This window comes from Vulpes vulpes, chromosome X (genome assembly GCF_048418805.1).
Source record: "Vulpes vulpes isolate BD-2025 chromosome X, VulVul3, whole genome shotgun sequence".
Taxonomy (NCBI): domain Eukaryota; kingdom Metazoa; phylum Chordata; class Mammalia; order Carnivora; family Canidae; genus Vulpes; species Vulpes vulpes.
Window position 1 is genome coordinate 44,747,836 of NC_132796.1, and position 22,130 is coordinate 44,769,965.

General features: G+C 38.5%; 1 protein-coding gene across 3 annotated transcripts in view; it reads left to right on the top strand.

The window, feature by feature from the left end:
- KLF8 (KLF transcription factor 8) overlaps window positions 1–22,130 on the top strand; it is a 322,445-nt gene that overhangs the window by 250,104 nt on the left and 50,211 nt on the right. For all 3 annotated transcript variants that reach the window (XM_072743576.1, XM_025988400.2, XM_072743577.1), the window contains one exon: window positions 4,981–5,054. In XM_072743576.1, coding sequence (XP_072599677.1) covers window positions 5,037–5,054 — 18 coding nt within the window. In that variant the 5' untranslated portion in view covers window positions 4,981–5,036. The remainder of the gene's footprint in view (window positions 1–4,980; window positions 5,055–22,130) is intronic.

The window sequence follows — 22,130 nt, forward strand, 5'->3', positions numbered from 1 at the left end:
ATGGAACTGGAGGGTATTATTGAGTGAAGTAAATCAGTTGGAGAAGTACAAACATTATATGGTCTCATTCGTTTGGGGAATATAACAAGGGAAAAGGGGGAATAGGGGAAAAATCTGATAATGCGCTAGTATCCAAGGGAATAAAGTTAAAGGGAATAAAGGGGAAAGAAGAGAAAATGAGTGGGAAATATCAGTGAGGGTGACAGAAAATGAGAGATACCTAACTCTTGGAAATGAACAAATGGTGGTGGATAGGGAGGTGGGTGGGGGGTTGGAGTGACTGGGTTACAGGTACTGAGGGGGCATTTGACAGGATGAGCTCTGGTTCTTATGCTATATGTTGGCAAATTGATCTCTAATAAAAATAATAAATATATCTCAGGTCGAATTCGTAGGTGTTCAAGATGATTTGTAAATTATCTATGTAAGTTGGTGGGCCCAGGTGAGTTGAGGACCCCTCCTCCTCTGCCATCTTGCCCACCTCTCCTCTACTCATATAAGTTAAAGGAACTGTTCACTTTAACAAAACAGATTGCTGTGGAAAATGCCACTTTGAAAACAAAGTAATCCTGGGACTATGACAAAGGTAAAATAATCATGTCAAATTTCTATGATCATAGTCCCTGGAATATGGTTTTGATGTTCTGCATATATGAGACATTGACCTGCTGTGGATGAGGCTCAATCCTCCTTATCTCCTCCTCTATGTCCTCCTCCAGTACTACATCAGGAGAAGGACCAAAGAGTCCAGCTTCCAGGCAGAAAGACAGTTATTATCTAAAGTAGATGTTCTGCATTTCTGAAACCCTCCTGACTGTTTAATTCATATCTCCATGACCCAGGACATACCTTACATCCTTTTGCACTTGTCCTCACCACTTTCTTCATAGCTTCTGTGCAGCTTTCTGGTCTCAGACAGAGTAGCAGCTCCAAATCTAGAGAAAAGCAAAAGGCTTAAAAATTCCTCTTTTTTTTTTAAATAGAAAACTGAGCTTTCTTTGAGACTATTCTTTAGGCCCAAATTTCCTTCAGTTTTAAATTTTGGCTGACTAAATATTAAAACATTTTTTAAAGAAAGTAGTTACATACTTTTTGGATAGCTTTCCCTATATGTACTCTCCCCAACATTTAGAATGTTGTTCAGAGTTATCTTAGAGTCATTTAATGGCTATTCCAATTTGGCTGTTCTTCAAGTGAGAGGATACTAAGGAGAAACGGCTGAGACATTCCTAATTGTCAGCTATCTCCCTTACGTTATTTGACTAAAATATTGGTGGTAGGGGTGGGGCCAGATGTATTATCCATACTCTTTGATTATTGCTGTTAAATAATATTAGCATTATTTAATATTACAATATTATATTTGCTGTTAAATAACCTTCTTTATTCCCATTATCATCCATTCATTGAACATTAATTAGCACATCGGACACTAATAGCATATTAATTAGCAGAGGAGATACTCTGCTAAAAGCTACAAAGGAAGGTATGTAATAGTTACTAGTTAACTTTTGAGAAGCTTACATGATGGTCAGGGAAACAGATAGACAATGTCTCTTTGTGCCAGGAAATGTTGTAAATACTTGAATACATATTGATTTGATAAATCCTTATGACAACTGTATAAACTGGTACTATTATTCCCATTTTACAGATATGGAAATAGACACAGGAAGGTGGAAAAAACTTGTCCAAGGTTGCGTTGTTAAGAAGTTACAGAGCGGGGTGTGGGGCAGACCTGGGTGGCTCAGTCTGTTAAGCATCACACTCTTGACTCTTGATTTCAGCTCGGGAGATGGTCTAGGGTTTTGGGACTGTGCTCCACTTTGGCCACCACACTCATCGGGAGGCTGCTTGAGATTCTCTCTCTCGATCTCCCTTTGCCATTCTTGCCTTTCTCTAAAATAAATAAATAAATAAAATATTTAAAAAAAGAGGAAGTTATAGAGCCAGGCACTCACTCTAGAGTCCACACCTTTTAACCATACTTAGCAATGTGGAATATGGACTAGAAAGACAAGTGACTAGAAGATGATGAAGGACTACTTTAAAAGATAATTCTGCTGTAGAATTAATTGCAACTGATAGCCAGTTGGCTGGAGATGATGAGAGTGAAGTCAAAGGTGGCTGACTCTGAGGTTTTTAGAATGAGACTAGGTTGATGGTGGTGTTAAAAATTGAGATTATAAACATAAAATGTGGAAAGGTTTATGAGCACATTGAGTAGGAAAGACTTGCTTAATGCCTAAGCTAAAGATTCTGGCCATCAACTATAATAATGATAATGATGATAATAATAGCTAATTATATTGAGAACTTTTTATATGACAAGAATTATTTTAAGTATATTTCCATGTACTAGTTCATGGAATCCTCATATTAACCCTATTAAATTGGTACTCCACCACCACTGCACCCCTGAGAGGTGAAAAATCTTAGACTTATAGGGACTCAATATCTTGTCAAAGCCATTTTACTTCCTCAGCCTTATAAGCCATAGAAATTGAAGAAGACCAGATAGGAAATGGCTTTTTTAAGTCGGTCTGGCTAAAAATGATGAGGTCTGGTAAAAGGATATGTGAATGGACAGGAAGAACCAAATTTACTCCATTCTCTCCTACAAATGTTTCTGACAGCAACCAAACAAACCCTCAGAGCTTCATGGCGGTGCCCCCCCCCCCCCGTGGACTGTATGACAGTCAGTCATCTGAACTAACATTCTTTTCTACCATCACACCTCCTTTTTCCCTTCTTGAAATCAGAAAATGCTGCCTTCTCTGGCACCTCATATTTCCTAGGTAATTACACCTCAAGCATCTCTTATACACAATTCTTCTAATTTTCTTTTTCTTTTTTTTTATAATAAATTTATTTTTTATTGGTGTTCACTTTGCCAACTTACAGAATAACACCCAGTGCTCATCCCCTCAAGTGAATGGGTGACGGGCACTGAGGAGGGCAATTCTTCTAATTTTCTTTCATTCTTTCTCACCTTTGTCCAATTCCTGTACTTGAGAAGACATGTTTCTTCATTCTCCTTTTCTGTCACTCATCAAAAACCTCCAGATGTGTTTGAACACCTACCATGTGCAAAGTACTGTTCTAAGCCCTTGAAATACATCAGTAGAACATATATCAAAGATGAAAATCTCTGCTTGCAAAGAACTTAGGCTAATGGAAATTGGATTTTTCTGTGCCTGACTTCCATGCTTATTCCCTAATATACTTCTTCCTCTGTTAACCCTGACCTCACCCCCCAAGAGGCTTCACAGAAGCCTTAGGACTCTACAGAAAACAGTTTGAAATCTTTTAATTCTAGATGGAAAAGTTGTGGCTTACAGAAAAATGCCTTGACAAATATCATAGATATAATCTCTGGGTATCTAACTCTCAGGTCAGTGCTCTCTGCAATACTTGCTGACTCTATGTCTGGTTAATTCAGATCCCAAACTGATAAAAATGTCCCTAGCATAACCTCTGACACATAGTAATTATGCAGTAAATATTTGATAAATGATGGATATATATGTGGGCAGTTCTATTCACACACTTGGATCAAAGAAAAGAAAATTCATGTGTTTTGAGATAAAATTGGAGCTATTTTTTAAATTTTATTTTACAAATGATTATGTAAATTATAGTTAGCATACAATACAGTATTAGTTCAGGAGTAGAACTCAGTGGTTCATCACTTACATACAACATCCAGTGTTCATCATAACAAATGCCCTCCTCTACGCCCATTACCCATCTAGCCCATCTCCCACCCCCTGCCCTCCATCAGCCCTCATTTTGTTCTCTAATTAAGAGTCTCTTATGGTTTGTTTCCCTCTCTTTATCCTCCTCCCATATGTTCATCTGTTTTGTTTCTCAAATTCCATATATAAGTGAAATCATATGGTATTTTTCTTTCTCTGATTGACTTATTTTACTTAGCATATTACATTCTTAGCTAAATTGGAGCTATTTTAACATGTCAAAATTCTCCAAACTCTTTAATAGTGAATCAGAATTTTCCTCATTATCCCAATAGAAGATTCTTTGTGTGTTATCGCCATCAAATTAAGACTGGTTTCAATTCCTGACATTCAATAAATAAATAAATAATTTTTATATTTTTTTGCTTTTTTGTGTGTCTGTATTATACTTTTGTATCTTTGCTCATTGTGTATTTGTTGTATTTTAACTACATTAGGTACTAAATGGCTATTGTGAAGTGACCTATAAAATGAATACTTTTATGGGTAAATGTATTTGACATTAAAAGCAATTAACTGATTGATGGACTATCTTTTGAAATACAATCAGGTCATAAATGAGGAAACTAATTGTAATTGATTTGTAGATACTTAAACTAATCCAAAATTTGACCAACTAAATTATAAAAAATTGTGGATTTATCTTCCTGGTGCTATGTTTTCCTCTTTAGTGAGATTAACTGTAGATAGATCAAAGGAAATCTGGTTGTACAAGTGCTGGTAGATGCTCCTGGTAGGAATGATTATGATGGTGTAGGGCAGCATAATAGGGCCACCAAGTTTCTCTATTTATAGAAAGACAAATGAACAGGCAAATAGAAGACTGCTTATATTAACCCCACCTAGCTTGTTTAAGAGAGATAGACAGAAAATACTTCCTTAGAGAGGTTTGGTGATAATGTGTTAAAAAGCTCATTAGGGTAAATATCCATACAGGATCCTTTGCAGGTAGGGCTGGTTGAAGAGGTTGGAAGAAGTAGATTCTCATATATATAGGATTTGTGGGGAGCAGTTAACATTGTTGTGGACAAGCCAGGACCATCTTGATGAGTAGAATATACAAATTAGAATGTTGTCCAAACACCAACTTCTCAAAATCTAGTAAGTCTTGAAAGATGATGTTCATAGAATGCAAACAGGTATAACCAAAGGTAAATGGCATACTATATGCATATAGATTAGATCTTATTCTAAAATTGTGTTTCCCTTGTCTTTTTTCCAGATCTGGATCAACTCATAAACAACTTGGAAGTCCAACTTAATTCAGAAGGTGGCTCAATGCATGTCTTTAAAGAGGTCAGTTATCAGGAAAATGAGATAGAAATATTGAGCCATAATAATGTTGAGTACCTGGTAATCATTAATGAGCTACAGCTAATTTTTTTTCCCTAGCAATGTGTTGGAAACTGAAAAGGGATGAAAGAAGGAAGGAAGGTTTCTAAGAAGTTCCTGAAAACGAGGTTTCAGGTCTGAATACAGAATAGATCTGGCCTAAAAGAAATCTAGCCTCTGGAATCAATGCTGTAGGGGCAAGTTAGACACTTTGGTAGACAATAGTAACCATTTGCCTGACACTGTTCCTATTTCAGGCACTCTGAAGATTAAATACATTGTCTTATTTAATCTTCATAATAAGTCTATTGGATACTGTATTAGAGTTCTCCAAAGAAACAGAACCAACAGAATGTGTAATGTCTCAATCTGTGTCTCTCTATATGTATGTATGTATGTATATATATATATATACACACATATATAATCTATATCTCTATAGATATAAATAACAATATAGTAATCATATATATCTTTATATATAAAATAAAAATATATCTATATCTATCAATCTACATAGCTATTGAGAGAGAAAGAGATGTTAAGGAATTTGATCACATGACTGTAGAATTCTGATGAATCCAAAATTTAATAGGGGGTAGGCTGACAGATTGGAGAGCCAGGGAAGAGTTGCAGTTCTAATGGCAGTCATCTGGAAGAGTTCTTTCCTGCTTGTAGGAGTTCAGTCTTTATTTTTTTAAGGCCTTCAAATGACTTAATGAGGCCAACCCACATTATGGAGGGTATTTGGCTTTACTCAAAGTCCAGTGATTTAAATGTTAATTTCAGGAGCACCTGGGTGTCTCAATCAGCTAAGCACCTGGCTTTGGTTCAGGTCATAATCCCAGGGTCCTGGGATAGAGCTCTGCATTGGGCTCCCTGCTGTCCCTCTCCCTCTGCCCCTCCTTCTGCTTGTGTACTGGTTCTCTCTCTCTCTCTCTCTCTCTCATCTCTCTCTCTCTCTCTCTCTCTCTAATCTCTATCTCTATCTATCTCTATCTCTATCTATCTCTATCTCTCTGTCACATAAATAAATAAAATCTTTTTAAAAATGTTAATTTCACCTAAAAAACATCTTCACAGAAACATTCAGAATAATGTTTGACCAAATATCTGAGGACTGTGATCCACCCAAATTGACACAAAATTAATCATCACAGATAGGTATTATTAATATTCCCATTTTACATAAGAAAACTGTGACCTTGGGCACACCCAGAACAAGGATTGTTTTTATTTAACAGGCAAACACTCTGCATTAGATGTGGAAGTCCCATTTTGCTCAGGTTTAAGTTCTAAAGTCATATATTTCTAAAAGATTCTCAGTGACACCTTTTCCCACACCATTCTTTCTGCCTGGAACGTCCTTCAATCAGCCTGTCTAATTTACCAAATCCCAACTTTTCTCAGGGCCCAAATTTCAATTCCATATCTTCCATAAAACTTACACTGATAACTACTTGAACTTGAGTTCCCAGAATGCTAAATTATCTATACCAGTTACTCATGTGGCTCTGCTTATTACTTGTTCTCTAGTCATCAACAACTTTATGTAAATACCTCTTGTATTTAGAGTGATAATTTTTGTCTTTGAAACTTCAATTATTTATGTGCCCCTTACACAATTTCTGATACATCCTTATTATGCATATTATTTACTTACTTTTAGGAGATTAGTGCAGATAAAAATAAATGCCTATAATCTAGGTTTGATGTGGCATATTGGTTTCCTAGAGTTACTGCAACAAATTACCACCAATTGGTGGCTTAAAACAGGATAAATGTATTCTCTCATAGTTCTAGAGTCCAGAAGTCCAAAATTGTGTCATTGCCATGATCCCTTCCAAGGTCCTAAGAGAGAATATGTTTCTTGCCACTTCCACCTCCTGGTGAATGCAGGTGTTCCTTGGCTTGTAGACTCAGCACTCCAGTGTCTATCTTCATCTTCACATAACTTTCTCCTCTGTGTCTCTCTGTGTGTCTCTGCTCTGTGTACCTGTTTAAGGACAGTTGTCATTGAATTTAGGGCCCACCCAATTAATCCAAGATAATCTCCTCAAGATCCTTAATTATATCTACAAAGACTATTTCCAAATAAAATAATATTCATGGGTTCTGGAGATTAGGATGTGGACATATATTTTGGGGGAACGCCATTCAGCCCACTACAGTGTGTTATACATGTATTTCTAATATATAGTAACACAACACCCCAAAACAACCTTAGATGCTTTGAGAAAGAAAAAGTGTTTCACCATATTATATTTTATATGTTTCATAGTTTTGTGCTAGGTAATAATTTTTTCCATATTATCATGCTAGGTACTAATCAATATATGCACATACACACATACAAAATACATATATACATGTCTAACATTATTTTATCTGAATGCAGCTGCTGCCATGCTTGATACTTTCTCCTAAGCCTTTAGGCTTGCCTATTTCATTAGTTTGTACAAATTGATGAATTCTTTTGTCTCATAGTACTATATTTCTGGATGCTATTGATATGGTAGTGATGTAAAATTTGAAATCCCTCTAGGTTTAGGTTAGCTCTACTTTTAATAATTCTCAACTCCAACTACTTCTCCATCCTCTAATACGTAAACACGTGATTCCTCATTGGAGAAGAATTGGGGTTTCAGAAAGCTAACTGACTTATTGACTTAAGCTATGAGTGTGTGTGTGTGTGTGTGTATATTTGTGTGCCCACACATGAAAATGATTAGTTTAAACCTAGAGCAAACTAGAAGGATCTGTGTACAAGAGCAGCTTTCCTCTTTCTGCTTAGGGGACTAAGCTTTATTTTACTACCATAAAAATACTTTCCTCTGTTTTCCACCTGTTGTACTGTCTGGGGTATTTTCTTCTTTCATTTTATTTCTAGCCTTGCCTTCCTGCTTTCAATCTCTAAATAAGAGCTATTTTATTTTTTTTTATATTTGAATGTATGAATTTATGACAGTAAATTACATCTTAAGAAAAACCGTTTCAAAATAAAAATTAGTATACATCTACTCAGCATTTTTACATGCAGATATTCTTTCTTTCCCCCAAAATGTCCATTAACCAAAAATAAAGAAGAAGTAGTACACATATATACAATGAAATATTATTCAGGCATAAAAATAATGAAATCTTGACATTTGCAATGGCATGGATAGAGCTTGAAAGTACACTAAGCAAAATAAGTCAGTCAGAGAAAGACAAATACCATATGATTACACTTATATGTGAAATTTAAGGAAAAAAAAAACACAAAGAAATGATCATAAGGGAAAAAGAAAGAGGCAAGCCAAGAAACAGACTCTTAATTATAGAGAGGAAACTGATGGTAACCAGAGGGGAGGTTGGGTTAAATAGGTGATGGGGATTAAGGAGTACACTTGTGAGTGTTTTTTTGAGAAAAGCCTATATTACTGTATACTTCTCTCTTAGGACTGCCTTTGCTCCATCCCAAAGTTTCTGAAATAACATGTTTCCATTTTCATTTGCTTCCATGTATTTTTTCAATTCCTTAATTTCCTGGTTGACCCATTCATTGTTTAATTGGATGTGTTTTAACTTCCATGTATTTGTGGTGTTTCCAAATTTTTTTCTTGTGATTGAGTTCAAGTTTTAAAACATTGTGTTCTGGGATCCCTGGGTGGCGCAGTGGTTTAGCGCCTGCCTTTGGCCCAGGGCGCGATCCTGAAGACCCGGGATTGAATCCCACGTTGGGCTCCCGGTGCATGGAGCCTGCTTCTCCCTCTGCCTATGTTGTCTCTGCCTCTGTGTGTGTGTGTGTGTGACTATTATAAATAAATAAAGTTTTAAAAAAATAAAACATTGTGTTCCGAAAATATGCATGACCAATCTTTTTGTGCTGGTTGAGACCTGATTTGTGACACAGTATGTGATCTATTTTGAAGACTGTTCCACGTGCTCTGGAAAAGAATGTGTATTCTCTTGCTTTATGATTAAATGCTCTGAATATATCTATTAAGTCCATCTGGTCCAGTATGTCATTCAAGGCCCTTGTTTCCTTGTTGATCTTCTGCTTAGATGATCTGTACATTACTGTGAGTGGGGTGTTAAAGTCCCTTAGTATTATTTTATTATTATAATGAGTATCTTTAGGTTTGTTATTGCTTTATATATTTTGCTGCTCCCAAATTATGAGCATAAACATTTTCAATTGTTAGATCTTCTTGTTGGATAGATATTTTTATTATGTTATAGTGCCTTTTATCATCTCTTATTAGTCTTTGGTTTAAAATCCAGTTTGTCTGATGTAAGGATAGCTACTCCAGCTTTATTTCTTGTCCATTAACATGATAAATTGTTCTCTACCACCTCACTTTCAATATGGAGGTTTTGTTGGTTCTATAATTGGTCTCTTGTAGATATCATGTTGATGGTCTTGTGTTTTAATCCATTCTGATAATGTTTTAATACCATTCTGATATTTTTTAATCTATTCTGATATTCTATGTCTTTTGTTTGGAGCATTGAGTATATTTACATTCAGGGTAATTATTGAAAGTTATGAATTTAGTGCCATTGTATTACCTACCCGTAAAATTGCTGTTTCTTCAGATTGTCTCTCTTCCTTTCTGGTCTTTGGTTCTTTGGGGATCTCTCTCTGCTCAAAGGATGCCCTTTAATATTTCTTGTGGGGTTCGTTTAGTGTTGATTAATTCCTTTAGTTTTTGTTTGTTCTGGAAACTCTTTATATTTCCTTCTATTCGGAATGACAGCTTTGCTGGATAGTTTGCATATTCTTCCCATTTACCACATTAAATATATCATGCCAGTGCTTTCTAGCCTGCCAAGTGTATGTGGACAGATCATCTGCAATCATTATGTTTCTACCCATTTAGGTTTAGAAACTCTTGTTCCAATCTGCTTCCATGATTTTCTCTTTATCACTGAAATATACAAGCTTCATTATTATATGTTGAGGTGTCAACCTATGTTTATTGAATTTGAGGAGGGGTTTCTCTGTGCCTCCTGGACTTGAATGCCTATTTCCTTCCCTATATAGGGAAATTCTCAGCTGCAATAAATTCAAATAAAACTTCTGCCTCTTCTTTATCTTCTGGGACCCCTGTTATCTGGATATTATTTCACTGTATGAAATCCCTGACTTCTTGAAGTCTCCCTTTGTAATCCAGTGTTTCTCTTTCTGTAATCTGTCCACCTTTATTTTCCATCATTTTGTCTTCTATATCACTCTCTTTTACCTCATTTATTCTCATTTTTAGAACCTCCATTTATGACTGCATCTCAGCAATAGCATTTTAAATTTTGGCCTGATTTCATTTAGTTATTATTTTCTACAGTAAGTGATTCCTCTACTGTCTTCTATGCTTTTTACAATCCCAGCTAGTATCTTTATAATCATTTTTTTTAAATACTAGTTCAGACGTCTTACTTATATCCATATTGATTAAATCCCTGGCAGTACTACCTCCTGTTCTCTCTTTTGTGATGAATTTCTCCATCTCGTTATTATCTGTAGAAAAGAAGATAGATAAAAGACAACAATACCAACAGCAACAGAAAATAATTAACAAAACAAACTAGAATAAAACAAAAACAAAATAAATATGAAAAAATCATACCAGAAGTAAAACAGGAAAAATAAGAAATAGATCCTAGTTGTATTTTGGTTTCCTTCTTATAAGAAATTAGATCCCAAAATAGGAAAAAAAAAACTCATATATATATGAAAATAAAATAAAATACAATGAACAGAAACCAAAAATAATATATAAATAACATATATATAATAAAAATTTTAAAAGAATTGAAAAAAATAACATAGCTGCAAAAATATAAAACTGAAAGATTAAAGAATTAAAATAAAAACACTACAAATGTTATATACTGTTTTCCAAGAACTGAATTTTTACAGTTTGCTATGATTGGTAAACTTGGTGCTATCCAGTTGTTCCTGCTGGCCTTCCAGGGGAGGGGCCTATTCTGCTGATTCTCAGGTGTTGTTGCCCTGATGGAAATCCAACTTCCTTGCCAGGGGGCAGAGCTCAGTGTAAGTGGCTCTGGATTCCACTGTGGTACTGTTTAGCTCTCCCCCCCTTCAATACTTTCACCATTAATGGAGGGAATGAAAATAGCCATGCCCTACTTTCTAGCTCCAGAGCTGAAAATTCCTCCCACTCTTACCTCCCACTCTTCAGTAAGCCCATGCAGAAAAGCATTCAATTACTTCAGTCTCGTTGGTTTCTGTCCAAACTCTGTGTTCACCCAGCATTGACCAGGCATTTTCACCTCAGGCATACAGTTGAATTTTAAGTCTCCAAATTTTATGGACACCTGGGGTATAGACCTGCACTGTTCCTCCCAGAGGAGGGAGAGCTCTCACCATGCTTCGGCCTTCTGCTGGGCCCCTGCCAGGAGAGTGGCGGTGTGACTATGTAATAGTTCACAATATATGGCATCACCAAGCAAAAAGCCAGAGCGTAGACTCACTGTTTTCAGCTGGCTTTTCCACTCTGATGCTTGGAAACTCTGCTATACATAGGCACCCCCATTCTTCTTGTGACCCCAGGGATCTTGAGACCATGCTATCCCACCTGGGATTCTGCTCTACTTCACCACCTGAGCACCTTAAGGCCAGGGATGTGCCCCCCACTGTACCAGGCTTATAAAAGTTCAGATTTTGTGCTCTACTGCTCATAATAATTTACAGTAGCCTCCTTAAGTCAGCTCTTGCCCCACTACCATTTCCTCTGATATATCGTCCTGGATTCAAGGCTCTGCACCTCCTAAGTTCCAAAATGTGGTCACTTTTCTATTTGTGGAATTGCAGCATTTCTTTTCTCAGATCTCTGATTGATTTTGGAGGTGTTTAGAATGGTTTGATATCTAGCTGAATTCCAGGGACCAGATAAACTTAGTGTTCCCTACTCCTTTGCCATCGTAACTCCTCTCTCTTCATATACTTTAATGTATTCTTTACTTTTCTGGTTAACCCATTCATTCCTTAGTCAGATGTTCTTTCACCTACATGTATTTGTGGTCTTTCCAAATTTTTCTTGTGGTTACCTTCAAATTTCATAGTGTTGTCACCTGACAATATGCATGATATGATCAGAATCATTTAGTAGTTCTTGAGGCCTGATTTATGACCCAGTATGTGATCTATTTTGGAGAATTTTCCATGTGCACTTGAAAAGAATGTTGAAGGGCCTGGGTGGCTCAGTTAATTAAACATCCGGCTCTTGATCTCAGCTCAGGTCTTAATCTCAGGGTCATGAGTTCAAGCACAGTTGAAGTTCCATGCTAGGCATGGAGCCGACTTTAAAAAAAAAATAAGGGCAGCCTGGGTGGCTCAGCGGTTTAGTGCTGACGTTGGTCCAGGGCATGATCCTGGGGACCTGGGATCAAGTCCCATGTTGGGCTACCTGCATGGAGCCTGCTTCTCCCTCTACCTGTGTCTCTGCATCTCTGTGTGTGTGTGTGTCTCTATGAATAAATAAATAAGTAAATAAATGTTTAAAAAATAAAAATAATATGTATTCTGCTGCTATAGGATAAAATGTTCTGAATATATCTGTTATATTTATCTAGTCCAGTGTGTTGTTCAAAGCCATTGGTTCCTATTGATTTCTTGCTTAGATGATATTTCCATTGCTATAAATGAGGTGTTAAAGACTCCTACTCTTATTGTATTGTTATCAATAAGATTCTCTATGTTTGTTATTATTCATTTATATGTTTGGGTGGTTCAAGCTGGATGCATGAGTATTTGCAACTGTTAAATAACCTATTGGACAGACTCCTTTATTATTATATAATGTCCTTTTTCACCTCGTCATCTCTATTTACAGCTTTTGGTTTAAAATCTAATTTGTCTGATATAGGTATGGCTACTTCAACTTTTTTTATTTAAAAATATCTTTTTTAAAAACTTTAATTTTTTTCAAAGATTTTATTTATTTATTCATGAGAGACAGAGAGAGAGAGAGAGAGAGAGAGGCAGAGACACAGACAGAGGGAGAAGCAGGCTCTATGCAAGGAGCCTGACATGGGACTCAATCCTGGGTCCCCAGGATCAGGCCCTGAGCTGAAGGTGGCGCTAAACTGCTGAGCCACCCAGGCTGCCCACAATTCATTTTAGAGAGATTGTGCACTCATGTGTGCATAAGTGAGGAGAAGGGCAGAGGGAGAGAATTCTCAAAGCAGATTCCCCACGTAGCCCATAGAACGATACAGAGCTCAATCTCACGGACAAGGAGATCATGATCTGAGCGGAAATCACAAGTCAGACACTCAACAAACTGAGTAACACAGGTGATTCTTCTACTCCAGGCTTCTTTTGACATCAATCAACATGATAGATGGTTCTCCATGCTCTAACTTTCAATCTTAATGCATCTTTATGTCTAAAATGAGTCATTTTTAGGCAGCATATAAATAGATCTTGGGGTTTTCTTTTTAAATCCATTTTGAGCACATGTCCCCACCAAATTACCTAGATAACTTTCAAATCATCCTGAAAACCTACGAATTCGGTCTGAGATTTAAAGAGAGAACAGCTGGAATGCTACAGTGAAAAGAGTTTGTGCTTCTATCAATTACAACTTGTTTTTGGCGACTCTGCACTGAGCAAAATGACTAGAAGGAAAAATTCACCTAACAAGAAAGAATCAGAAACAGTCCTTTCTCCCACAGAGTTACAAAATGTGGATTACAATTCAATGTCAGAAAGCCAATTCAGAAGCACAATTATAGCACTACTGGTGGCTCTAGAAAAAAGCATAAAGGATTCAAGAGACGTCATGACTGCAGAATTTAGATCTAATCAGGAAGAAATTAAAAATCAAATAAATGAGATTCAATCCAAACTGGAGGTCCTAACGATGAGGGTTAATGAGGTAGAAGAACAAGTGAGTGACATAGAAGACAGGTTGATGGTAAGGAGGGAAACTGAGGAAAAAAGAGAAAAACAAAAGATCATGAGGATAGGTTAAAGGAAATAAATGACAGTCTCAGAAGGAAAAATCTACATTTTATTGGGGTTCCCGAGGGTGCCGAAAGGGACAGAGGACTGAATATGTATTTGGACAAATCATAGCTGAGAACTTCCCTAACTTGGGAAGGGAAACAGGCATTCAGATCCAGGAGATAGAGAGATCCCCCCCCCCACAAAAAAAAATCAATAAAAACCGCTCAACACCTTGACATTTAAAAGTGAAAATTGCAAATTCCAAAGATAAAGACAAAATCCTTAAAGCAGCAAAAGACAAGAAATCTCTAACTTTCATGGGGAGAAATATTAGATTAATAGCAGACCTCTCCACAGACCTGGAAGGCCAGAAAGGGCTGGAAGGATAAATTCATGGTCCTAAATGAGAATAACCCGCAGCCAAGATACTTTATCCATCAAGGCTCTCATTCAGAACAGAGGAGGAGATAAAGAGCTTCCAAGATAGGCAGAAACTGAATGAATATGTGACCACCAAGCCAGCTCTGCAAGAAATACTAAGGGGGATTCTGTAATAGAAAGAGGAAGTCCAAGGGAACAATCCACAAAAAGATGGACTAAGTAGGTATCATGATGACACTAAATTCATATCTTTCAATAGTAACTCTGAACATGAACGTGCTTAATGACCCCATCAAAAGGCGCAGGCTTTCTAACTGGATAAAAAAGCAAAACCCATATATTTGCTGTCTGCAAGAGACTAATTTTAGACATAAGGACACCTACTCCCTCAAAATAAAAGGTTGGAGAAATATTTACCATTCAAATGGTCCTGAAAAGAAAGCAGGGGTAGCCATTCTTATATCAGACAAATTAAAGTTGATCCCAAAGACTGTAGTGAGAGATTAAGAGGGACACCATATCCAACAAGAGGACCTAACAATCATGAATATGTATGCCCCGAATGTGGGAGCTGCCAAGTATATCAATCAATCAATAACCAAAGTTAAGACATAGATAATAATACACTTATACTTGGTGACTTCAATGTAGCACTTGCTACAATCGAGAGGTCTTCTAAGCACAACATATCCAATGAAACAGCTTTAAATGATACACTGGACCATATGGATTTCAAAGATATCTACAGAACTGTACAACCAAACAAAACTGAATAAACATTCTTCCCAAGTGCACATGGAACTTTCTCCAGAATAGACCACATACTGGGTCACAAATCAGGTCTTAACTGACACCAAAAGATTGGGAGTGTCCCCTGCATATTTTCAGACAATAATGCTTTGAAATTAGAACTAAATCACAAGAAGTTTGGAAGGATTTCAAACACGTGGAGGTTAAGGACCATCCTGTTAAAAGATGAAAGGGTGAACCAGAAAATTAGAGAATAATTTAAAAGATTCATGGAAACTAATGAGAATGAAGATTCAACCATTCAAAATCTTTGAGATACAGCCAAAGAAGTCCTGAGGGGGAAATACATCGCAATACAAGCATCCATCCAAAAACTCTAAAGAACTCAATACAGAAGCTTAACCTTGCACCTAAAGGAGCTGGAGAAAAACAGCAAATAGATCCTACACCCAGCAGAAGAAGAGAGGTAATAAAGATTCGAAAAGAACCCAATAAAATAGAGACCAGAAGAACTGTGGAACAGATAAACAAAAGCAGGAGTTGGTTCTTTGAAAGAAATAATAAGATAGATAAACCATTAGCCAGCCTTATTTAAAAAAAAAGAGAGAAGACTCAAATTAATAAAATCATGAATGAGAAAGGAGAGATCACCACAAATACCAAGGAAGTACAAATGATCTTAAAAACTAATTATGAGCAGCTATATGCCAATAAATTAGGCAATCTAGAAGAAATGGATGCATTTCTGAAAAACCACAAATTAACAAAATTGGAACAAGAAGAAATACAAAACCTGAACAGTCCAATAACCCGGGAGGAAAATGAAGCAGTCATCAAAAACCCCCCAAGACACAAAAGTCCAGGGCCAGATGGCTTCCCAGGGGCATTCTATCAAATGTTTAAAGAAGAAACCATACCTATTCTACTAAAGCTGTTTGGAGAGATAGAAAGAGGAGGGTGGGGGGGGGATGGGTGACGGGCCCTGAGGGGGACACTTGACGGGATGACACTGGGTGTTTTTCTGTATGTTGGTAAATTGAACACCAATAAAAATTAATTTATAAAATAAAAAGAAAGAGATGGAGTACTTTCAAATTCGTTCTATGAGGCCAGCATCACCTTAATTCCAAAACCAGACAAAGACCCCACCAAAAAGGAGAATTATAGACCAATATCCCTGATGAACATGGATGCAAAAATTCTCAACAAGATACTAGCCAATAGGCTACAACAGTACATTAAGAAGATTATTCACCATGACCAAGTAGGATTTATCCCCGGGATGCAAGGCTGGTTCAACACGCAAAAAACAATTAATGTGATTCATCATATCAGCAAGAGAAAAAACAAGAACCGTATGATCCTCTCAATAGATGCAGAGAAAGCATTTGACAAAATACAGCATCCATTCCTGATCAAAACTCTTCAGAATGTAGGGATAGAGGCAACATTCCTCAGCATCTTAAAAGCCATCTACGAAAAGCCCCACAGCAAATATCATTCTCAATGGGGAAGCACTGGGAGCCTTTCCCCTAAGATCAGGAGCAAGACAGGGATATCCACTCTCACCACTGCTATTCAACATAGTACTGGAAGTCGTAGCCTCAGCAATCAGACAACAAAAAGACATTAAAGGCATTCAAATTGGCAAAGAAGAAGTCAAACTCTCCCTCTTCACTGATGACATGATACTCTACATAGAAAACCCAAAAGTCTCCACCCCAAGATTGCAAGAACTGATACAGCAATTTGGCAGTGTGGCAGGATACAAAATCAATGCCCAGAAATCAATGGCATTTCTATACACTAACAATGAGACTGAAGAAAGAGAAATTAAGGAGTCAATCCCATTGACAATCGTACCCAAAAGCATGAGATACCTAGGAATAAACCTAACCAAAGAGGTAAAGGATCTATGCCCTAAAAACTATAGAACACTTCTGAAAGAACTTGAGGAAGACACAAAGAGATGGAAAAATATTCCATGCTCATGGATTGGCAGAATTAATATTGTGAAAATATCAATGTTACCCAGGGCAATTTACACGTTTAATGCAATCCCTATCAAAATACCATGGACTTTCTTCAGAGAGTTAGAACAAATCATGTTAAGATTTGTGTGGAATCAGAAAAGACCCTGAATAGCCAGGGGAGTTTTAAAAAAGAAAACCATAGCTGGGGGCATCACAATGCCAGATTTCAGGTTGTACTACAAAGCTGTGGTCATCAAGACAGTGTGGTACTAGCACAAAAACAGACACATAGATCAATGGAACAGAATAGAGATCCCAGAAGTGGACCCTCAACTTTATGGTCAACTAATATTCGATAAAGGAGGAAAGGCTATCCATTGGAAGAAAGACAGTCTCTTCAATAAATGGTGCTGTCCAATAAATTGGACATCCACATGCAGAAGAATGAAACTAGACCACGCTCCTTCACCATATACAAAGATAAACTCAAAATGGATCAAATATCTAAATGTGAGACAAGATTCCATCAAAACCCTAGAGGAGAACACAGGCAACGCCGTCTTTGAACGTGGCCACAGTTACTTCTTGCAGGATACATCCATGACAGCAAGAGAAACACAAGCAAAAATGAACTATTGGGACTTCATCAAGATAAGAAGCTTTTGCACAGCAAAGGATACAGTCAACAAAACTAAAAGACAACCCACAGAATGGGAGAAGATACTAGCAAATGAGGTATCAGATAAAGGGCTAGTATCCAAGATGTATATGGCCATCAAGCACATGAGAAAATGCTCCACATCAAGAGAGAGGGGCAAGATGGCGGAAGAGTAGGGTCCCCAAGTCACCTGTCCTCAACAAATTACCTAGAAAACCATCCAATCATCCTGAAAATCTACGAATTCGGCCTGAGATTTAAAGAGAGACCAGCTGGAACGCTACAGTGAGAAGAGTTCGCGCTTCTATCAAGGTAGGAAGACGGGGAAAAAGAAATAAAGAAACAAAAGGCCTCCGAGAGGTAGGGGCCCCGCGAGGAGCCGGGCTGAGGCCGGGGCGAGTGTCCCCAGGACAGGAGAGCCCCGTCCCGGAGGAGCAGGAGCTGCACCACCCTTCCCCGCGGAAAGGCCTCCCGGGGAATGGGAGCAGAATCCCCAGAAAGGCGGGGATGCCCTCGGGCTCCCTGGGACAGTAACAGAGGAACTGCGCCCCGGGAGAGTGCGCTGAGCTCCCTAAGGGCTGCAGCGCTCGGCGGGACCGGAGCAGCTCGGAGGGGCTCGGGCGGCGGCTCCACGGAGGGGGCTGCGGGGCTCCGGGAACAGCTCAGCGGTGGCGGCTCGGGCGGAGGAAGAAGCTCCGCGCGGAGGGGGCGGCGGGGTTCCGGGAACAGCTCGGAGGGGCTCGGGCGGCGGCTCCGCGGAGGGGGCTGCGGGGCGGGAGCCCGAATCCAACAGCGCAGGCCCCAGAGCACAGGGCGCCGGGACACAGCCCAGGATCCGGCCTCCCCCGGGACAGGCAGAGGCCGGGAGGGCCCAGGACAGCGAGGACGCCCCTGCCCCTAGCTGAGCAGATCAGCGGCCCCGCCCGGGAGCCCCCAGGCCCTGCAGACGGAGAGCCCCGGAGCTACTGCGGGAGCTGACTTCAGGGTCCCAGAGCTGCCCCCGCCACTGTGGCTTCCTCACGGGGTGAACAACCCCACTGAGCCCTGCACCAGGCAGGGGCACAGCAGCTCCCCCAAGTGCTAACACCTGAGAATCAGCACAGCAGGCCCCTCCCCCAGAAGAGCAAGGAGACAGGCCAGTTTCAAGGGAAGACAAGGGACTTAAAGTATACAGAATCGGAAGATACTCCCCCCGTGTTTTTTTGTTTTGTTTTGGTTTGTTTTGTTTTGTGCTTTTTTTTCTTTCTTTCTTCTTGATTTCTGATTGCCTCCCCCACCCCACCCCACCCTTTTTTTTCTTTTTTTTTTCTCCTTTCTTTTTCTTTCTTTTTCTTCTCTTTTTCCCCCTTTTTTTTCTTCTTTCTCTTTTTTCTTTTTCTCTTTTTCTCCTTTTCCCAATACAACTTGTTTTTGGCCACTCTGCACTGAGCAAAATGACTAGAAGGAAAACCTCACCTCAAAAGAAAGAATCAGAAACAGCCCTCTCTCCCACAGAGTTACAAAATATGGATTACAATTCAATGTCAGAAAGCCAATTCATAAGCACTATTTTACAGCTACTGGTGGCTCTAGAAAAAACCATAAAGGACTCAAGAGACTTCATGACTGCAAATTTAGATCCAATCAGGCAGAAATTAAAAATCAATTAAATCAGATGCAATCCAAGCTAGAAGTCCTAACGACGAGGCTTGACGAGGTGGAAGAACGAGTGAGTGACATAGAAGACAAGTTGATGGCAAAGAGGGAAACTGAGGAAAAAAGAGACAGGCAATTAAAAGACCATGAGGATAGATTAAGGAAAATAAATGACAGCCTGAGGAAGAAAAACCTACGTTTAATTGGGGTTCCCGAGGGCGCCGAAAGGGACAGAGGGCCAGAATATGTATTTGAACAAATCCTAGCTGAAAACTTTCCTAATCTGGGAAGGGAAACAGGCATTCAGATCCAGGAAATAGAGAGATCCCCCCCTAAAATCAACAAAAACCGTTCAACACCTCGACATTTAATAGTGAAGCTTGCAAATTCCAAAGACAAGGAGAAGATCCTTAAAGCAGCAAGAGAAAAAAAGTCCCTGACTTTTATGAGGAGGAATATTAGGGTAACAGTAGACCTCTCCACAGAGACCTGGCAGGCCAGAAAGGGCTGGCAGGATATATTCAGGATCCTAAACGAAAAGAACATGCAACCAAGAATACTTTATCCAGCAAGGCTTTCATTCAAAATGGAAGGAGAGATAAAGAGCTTCCAAGACAGGCAGGAACTGAAAGAATATGTAACCTCCAAACCAGCTCTGCAAGAAATTTTAAGGGGGACTCTTAAAATTCCCCTTTAAGAAGAAGCTCAGTGGAACAATCCACAAAAACAAGGACTGAATAGATATGTTGACACTAAACTCATATTTATCAATAGTAACTCTGAACGTGAACGGGCTTAATGACCCCATCAAAGGCACAGGGTTTCAGACTGGATAAAAAAGCAGGACCCATCTATTTGCTGTCTACAAGAGACTCATTTTAGACAGAAGGACACCTACGACCTGAAAATAAAAGGTTGGAGAACCATTTACCATTCAAATGGTCCTCAAAAGAAAGCAGGGGTAGCCATCCTTATATCAGATAAATTAAAATTTACCCTGAAGACTATAGTGAGAGATGAAGAGGGACACTATCTCATACTCAAGGGATCTATCCAACAAGAGGACTTAACAATCCTCAATATATATGCCCCGAATGTGGGAGCTGCCAAATATTTAAACCAATTAATAACCAAACTGAAGAAATACTTTGATAATAATACACTTATACTTGGTGACTTCCATCTAGCTCTCTCTCTATACTAGATAGGTCTTCTAAACACAACATATCCAAAGAAACGAGAGCTTTAAATGATACACTGGACCAGATGGATTTCACAGATATCTACAGAACTTTACATCCAAACTCAACTGAATACACATTCTCCTCAAGTGCACATGGAACTTTCTCCAGAATAGACCACATACTGGGTCACAAATCGGGTCTGAACCGATACTAAAAGATCGGGATAGTCTCCTGTATATTCTCAGACCATAATGCCTTGAAATTAGAACTTAATCACAACAAGAAGTTTGGAAGGACCACAAACACGTGGAGGTCAAGGACCATCCTGCTAAAAGATGAAAAGGTCAACCAGGAAATTAAGGAAGAATTAAAAAGATTCATGGAAACTAATGAGAATGAAGATACAACCGTTCAAAATCTTTGGGATGCAGCAAAAGCAGTCCTGAGGGGGAAATACATCGCAATACAAGCATCCATTCAAAACCTGGAAAGATCTCAAATTCAAAAGCTCACCTTACACATAAAGGAACTAGAGAAAAAGCAACAAATAGACCCCACCCCCAGCAGAAGAAGACAGTTAATTAAAATTCGAGCAGAACTCAATGATATCGAGACCAAAAGAACTGTGGAACAGATCAACAGAACCAGGAGTTGGTTCTTTGAAAGAATTAATAAGATAGATAAACCATTAGCCAACCTTATTAAAAAGAAGAGAGAGAAGACTCAAATTAATAAAATCATGAATGAGAAAGGAGAGATCACTACCAACACCAAGGAAATACAAACGATTTTTAAACGATATTATGAACAGCTGTACGCCAATAAATTAGGAAATCTAGAAGAAATGGACGCATTCCTGGAAAGCCACAAACTACCAAAACTGGAGCAGGAAGAAATAGAAAACCTGAATAGGCCAATAACCAGGGAGGAAATTGAAGCAGTCATCAAAAACCTCCCAAGACACAAGAGTCCAGGGCCAGATGGCTTCCCAGGAGAATTCTATCAACCGTTTAAAGAAGAAATCATACCTATTCTACTAAAGCTGTTTGGAAAGATAGAAAGAGATGGAGTACTTCCAAATTCGTTCTATGAGACCAGCATCACCTTAATTCCGAAACCAGACAAAGACCCCATCAAAAAGGAGAATTACAGACCAATATCCCTGATGAACATGGATGCAAAAATTCTCAACAAGATACTAGCCAATAGGATCCAACAACACATTAAGAAAATTATTCACCATGACCAAGTAGGATTTATCCCCGGGACACAAAGCTGGTTCAACACTCGTAAAACCATCAATGTGATTCATCATATCAGCAAGAGAAAAACCAAGAACCAAAAAAAAAAAGCAAAAAAAACAAAAACAAACAAAAAAAACCAAACAAACAAACAAAAAAAACCCAAGAACCATATGATACTCTCATTAGATGCAGAGAAAGCATTTGACAAAATACAGCATCCATTCCTGATCAAAACCCTTCAGAGTGTTAGGATAGAGGG